This window comes from Panthera uncia (assembly GCF_023721935.1).
Source record: "Panthera uncia isolate 11264 chromosome C1 unlocalized genomic scaffold, Puncia_PCG_1.0 HiC_scaffold_3, whole genome shotgun sequence".
Classification (NCBI taxonomy): domain Eukaryota; kingdom Metazoa; phylum Chordata; class Mammalia; order Carnivora; family Felidae; genus Panthera; species Panthera uncia.
In genome coordinates this window covers 335,474-341,218 of record NW_026057584.1, presented here as the reverse complement: position 1 = coordinate 341,218, position 5,745 = coordinate 335,474, and the positions used below count along the sequence as shown (strand labels likewise).

At 60.5% G+C, this 5,745-nt stretch overlaps 1 protein-coding gene across 1 annotated transcript in view; it reads right to left on the bottom strand.

Annotated features, from left to right (window-relative positions):
- Positions 1 to 2,118: 2,118 nt before the first annotated feature.
- LOC125910904 (contactin-associated protein-like 4) overlaps positions 2,119 to 5,745 on the bottom strand; it is a 132,926-nt gene continuing 129,299 nt past the window's right edge. The window contains exons 22-24 of the mRNA XM_049614444.1: positions 5,408 to 5,619; positions 5,038 to 5,109; positions 2,119 to 2,294 (exon numbers count right to left, since the gene is read on the bottom strand). Of these exons, the coding sequence (XP_049470401.1) occupies positions 2,119 to 2,294; positions 5,038 to 5,109; positions 5,408 to 5,619 (460 nt within the window). The remainder of the gene's footprint in view (positions 2,295 to 5,037; positions 5,110 to 5,407; positions 5,620 to 5,745) is intronic.

Below are 5,745 nucleotides of genomic sequence, written 5' to 3'. Positions count from 1 at the left end.
GCTCCCCGGCATCCAGTGGGAAAGCAGGAAACTGGGGTGTGTTTGTGGGGTTTGGGGACACGTGCTGATCGGTGACAGGCTGGCGGTGACCCGGAAACCCAGGTCTGATTCACGCTGGGAACAGGAGTGACTACGGGGAACTCGGACCTCCCTCACGAGCAGAGGTACTTAGACACCCATCACAGTGGGTGTCTAGTTTTACTTTGCAAAGAAACAGGTGAGCATTCTTGCCTTTTAGCTTCTGTGGGCGCACCGGCGTCTCAGGACCCACGCGCCCCGGCCAGCTCCCAGGAGGAACCGCACCAGGCGGGCGGCAGCCGTGTGGAGGGCATGGGCGAAGTCTGTGACGGGGCTTCCGCGATTCTGCCTCGGGGAAGGCAGACCGCTGACTCTTCCCACGGGGGCCGTTCAAAATGAAGAAATACCACGGTAACCGCAGCGTCAGTTTGCAAAGAAGGGCGTTGCTGGGCGGCTGCCTGAAGCGCAGGAGACACCACACCGGTCCACAACGCACACAGGCACGCTCTACTGCTTAGGAAACTCTTACTTCCTAATTATAAGACGTCACATGAATTCCCTTAGAATACACTCCTGACTTTATTTCAAAAGTCCTGTCTCATCAACAAACAAGAACGCGGACTCTACGAACGGAGGAAGGACGGTGAGGGCACAGGATGTACTCTTGCGCTGCCTGTGCCCTGTGCGCCCCCGGCCGCCCGGCTCAGCTCTGCGTGATCACACGGACCGCCTCTCCCGTCCTCGCTGCCCGTCTCGAATGGGGGAGCCGTGTGCACCGCTAACCAGCGTGTGCCCTTCTCAAGCTGCGGTGCTGATTGAGGATCTTACGTTACAGAGAAAGTGCCCACAGGGTCCTAGCACGTAGGAAAGGGTGACAATTTTAGTGTGGTGAACGTGGAGAAGGAGGCAGACGTGAAGGGGACAGGAGGTGGCCACACGGAAGCAGCCAGGCGTGTCTCCCGTGCCCTGGCGTGGGCACGCTTGGGGACCCCAGCGGTGGCTACTGGGAGGCACCGTTCCTCCAGCAGGGCTCCGAAAGTAACCAGCGGCTGTCTTCCCTAGAACTGTCTGTCCCCTGTCCTCACCTGGGCATCCGCACAAGTTCCTGCTGGTTCTGGAAGCTCTACGAAATGACGTCCGTGTCCTGGAAGTGAGGCTCTGACCGTGGATTTCAGCGGTCATTCTGGGTGTTCAGGTCAGGGTACGGCCGCAGACCGTCCGACAGACCTTTGCCGGCTGCAGGCAGAGTGCAGGGATTTGTGCGGGGGCCGCTACAGCGTCTGAGGGGGATCTCATATGGAGGGGACCGTGTACGGTCCCAGGACAGTGAAGAAAAGTGGCGGGACCATCAGAGGGGTGGCCAGGCTAACAGGATCTCACCACCGCAGAGAAACACGATCACCCGAGGGTTCAGGGAAATAAATTCACTATTATGCACCATTCAGGTATTGCAGACGCAAAACAATGCATTTCAGCGGCAAGAATTTAGTTCTATCTGCTCTGACACACGTCAGCCACAGACCTTGACGGCCCCTGGAGGCCCCCGCGGTTAGCTCTGGGTGCTGTTCCCGCCACAGCTGACGATGCGCTGAGCGCCAGGCGCGTGCCCATTCGTACATTCCGATAGGATACCTCAGATACAAGTCTCGATAGGGAAGACGGCTTTGCATCGACTGGACCAGCAGAGAGGAAGGCAGAGAGGCCGTCCGTGTTTGGCCACGTGGCTGCGGCTCACAGATGTGGCACTCGGCAAGCGTGGTCAGTTCCGTGGGCGTGGGCACCGGGCACCCACCACAGCCTCAGTCTTGGCAAAGCTAGGGCTCACGGGGAGCCGCGGCCCACGGCCTGGGCACGCTTACCTTCAAACCCCAGCCCCGCCCGCGAGGGCATCAGAACCCACCGTGGTGTGACAGTGTCGGAGTTGTGGGGACGTTAAACACAGCGACACGAACGGGGGCTGAGGAATAATCCATCGGAGAGGACTCCTGGCGCCCTGAGAGCCAGCCTGGCGCCCTGCCGTGGTTCAAGGTGATGTTTGGCCACTGAGGCCGGCAGCGAGGACGTCAGATGCAGGGAGCGAGCGGTCAGCCCGGCTCCCGCTCATATGCCCTCCTGCTGGTCTCCACACACCGCATCCTGCCGGCCGAGCTCACACTGGGGCACCTGCTTCTCCCGTCCTTCTGTCCCCGCAGTCGTGGACAGGCCCCTCTGCTGGTACAGGCGGGCAGCCACGGCAGCCACGCAGAGCAGGACAAACACGACCACGGCCACGGCACCTGGCGAGGGGGGCGAGGGGAACGCGGTCAGGGCGGGAACGGCGTGTTGCGTACCCCAGCCCGCTCCCCGCCGCAGGCCTCTACGCTCCCGTGACCCCGGGGGCCTCGCAGCTGCGGGGGCCTCGAGGCCAGGCGGTGTTGCGGCCTCCTACCAAGCTGTGCATGCCGCTGTCCTGTGTCCCCATACGGTCACGTTGGGGTCAGATTCACCTGGCGTGTCCAGAAAGGAATACGTGCTTGTCTCCCAGACCACGAGCACCACGTCAGGGAGCAGACAGGCTCACATTACCCTAGAGCACAGGCTGCATCAGGCCTTCACGGAGCTTAGTACTTTTGTTAAGGAAACTACACTGGACACGCTTAACACTTATCTTAAAGTACCTGGACCACGGCATTTAGAGCCGCATGTGGGCTGTACATACATATGCACGTGTGGGAACGGTCTGTGTCACCTAACTCGTCATAGGAATGTAGCGAATACAGGAATTTATGGAACCCGTCATCCAAGATTTCCACTTGAAAATGTTGGACGATTAACACCAGACCTCAACCTTCTGTGTGTTAGACGGATTTAGTCAAATCTCTAGTTGGGAGAAGTCAGTGACTTTGGGAAGGTTTTCAGCGCAAAACCTACGCAGATCGCAGGTGGGGGAACACTGAGCGTCCCAGAACGAAGCGATCATTCAAGCCGTCACACCCATGAAAACGAGACGTCAGGTGTGAGTGCTGGGGACGGACGGGTTACAGGTGCCCTTTACTGGGCACACACACTGGGGGTCGTTGATGTTTCCGTAAGCGAGCATCACATATCAGAAAGTGCGGGTACCGCGTGGAACAGCACATCGCCCCGGGAAGGTGGCTGTAAAACCGTCGTGGGGTCTGCAGACTCAGCCCTGCCCGAACGAGGACCGCGTGTTCCGGGCACGTGCGGTGTCAGGCAGTGTCCCCGGCAAGCTGGGCGGGATCGCAGCGACCGGAGAGGCCGGCCCTTGCCTGCGGCGGGAGGGGGTGAGGGCGGCTCTGAGTCCAGGGGGGCGGTGGTGGCCGTCTGCACTCGGCATTCGTGGGCCCCCACGCATCCCCCCTTCACCTCGGATTAAACAACAGCGGGGTGAGAATGCCCTCAGTAGAGGTCGTTGCTTCAGAGAGAGAGATTTGATCCGAGCCCCGCATCGAGGCTGCTACCCTCCGCAGTGAAGCAGGAAGGTGGCTCTGCGTGTACGTGCACAGTCACCCCGTCAGCGCCATCCTGGCTGGGACCCCTCAGAGCCACACTCCAGTCTGCCCTTCATTCGGGGCTGCTTTCCCAGCAGGAGTGGTTTCCATCAGGGGTGACTGTCTTACCACCTGGTGAAGCCGGTATCACCTGAACAGGCTTCGGGGCACAGAGCGCAGACCCGGGGACCCCCGTCCTCGGACAGTGGGGCACAGGGGGCTGGGGTCTGCTCTCCGCCCACCCTGCTCCGTCCTGCACGGACGCTCCTGTCTTCCACTGGTCACTCCCTTGCAAGAAGAAATTCCATCTAACGCGCAAATCCAGGAAATGAAACACCCGGGTGGCGCCTACACGGTCAACAAGGGGTGGAAACCGGGGTCACACACGGTGCCCCAGACACACACTCCACACAGACGCACATTATGCACCCTTTGAACACTATGAAAAGAGCATGTTAGCAAATTCTGAAAACTCAGCCCCACGGAATATCCGATCTTTAAACGATTGGCTACCTGCTCTACTCCAAAGCCAGTTTTTTGTGGTGGTGAAAGCCCCTCTCGCCCCTGAATGGCACCGTGTAGACGCCGCACGTGCACTCATCCACAGCCGGGTCCCACCCCGGGTCTGTCGTCTTTGTTTGCCAGGAGGGTGCCTGGGGCACTTGGAAAGTCAGGAGAAGACAGGGAGCCGGGAAGGATACAAGGTGCCAGTGACCCACACCTTGGGAACGGTTTCCTAGGCTTGCGGGTGGGGGGTGGGGGAATGCCTGGCCGTGGGTGGTGCTCAGCCCGGAGTCTGGCCGGGACCGCGGCTCGGTGAAGCCGGTGCCCTGGCAATGCTGCCCCGGGGGCAGGAGAGGCCACCAGGTCTGTGAGGCACCCAGGAGCCCTTCCCTGTGTCAGTGCAGGACAGACACCCCGGGGCAGGTGACCCGAGGGCACTGAGTCAGACGTCTGGCAATGTGTGACTTTTATGTCCGCGTTGGGTATGTTTCTGCCACTATTTCATTTGGAAATCATGGTTCTAACTCTTTAACTAAGAACTGTGAACCCCCTTCTGTCTGTCAGCCTGTGTTCTTCATAAAAACAACTTCCCGTGGAACGTGCATCAGCACGGAATCTAAACCGGTCCACGCCAGGCTCCCCAAGGACAGCACGGGGCGGACGGAGAATGAACCGGTTTTCAACCCCTTCTGCACAGCCACACGCAGAGGCCGACTCAGACCCACTTCCTTGAACGTGGTGCACGCCCTGGGCAGCCCGCTGGCCATTTGCAACGTAAGACTGTTTCACAGTTAGATATGTTTACGGTAATTCCTTAATGGGCACCTTGATGACACCACCAGGTACATGTACTGGGAGTCTCAGGGGGCTGGCTTGGCTAAGACGCCATCAGATAATGATCAAAATGGTAAGACTGCCCAGGACGGAACAAACACCCGGTGCCTGGGGGACACAAGGGTCTGGATCGTCTCCCATCAGGCAGACGCTGCCCCGATTCCCGCGGTGAGTGAGCCAGGAAGTTCACCTCCTATCACGGCCGAGTCTCCGTGGGGCCCGTCGGCTCTGGGTTCCCCCTCATCCACGGCCCCGGGGTGTCCTGCAGGCGAGAAAGGAATGTGGGCAGGATGAGAAAATCAGCGGAATCAGCTTGTAAAATTGTGTTGTTTTAACTTGAGAATTGCCAGTTTGCGTGAGGACGCCTCAACTGGCCAAGGGCCGAAGGTCGAGGCTCCAGGAGCCCCTGTGGGACGCAGGCCCACCCAGCACCGAGGTCCTGCTGTTACAGGGCCAGGGCTCGGGGCCCCCTGCCCCCGCCTCGCCCCACCGCCCATGGGGCACCCCTGCCCTCGAGGGCCCACCTGCCCACACACGCCCACCTGCCCGCCTGTGCCCACCTGCTCGCGCGTGCGTGTGCTCCCTCACCCTGCCACCTCCTTGTCTGGACCCACATTCCGACGAGGCCACTGGCCCCTGCACCAAGGTGCGCCCAGGATGCCCAGGATGCAGTGCGGCCTTCAGTGGGGCCACGCTTTCGAACTGCAGCGCGGAGAGGCAGCCGGAGAAGCCCCAGGCGCCGGCCTGTGCGGTGTCCTCATCCACGTGGCTGCTGGGCTCTGGTAAGACAGTGTGAGGTTAGTGGGCCGCAGGTGGGGGTGTGGTTAGTGGCACATTTGTGGGGCGCGGGTGGGGGGTGTGTTAGTGGCACATTTGTGGGGTGCGGGTGGGGGGTGTG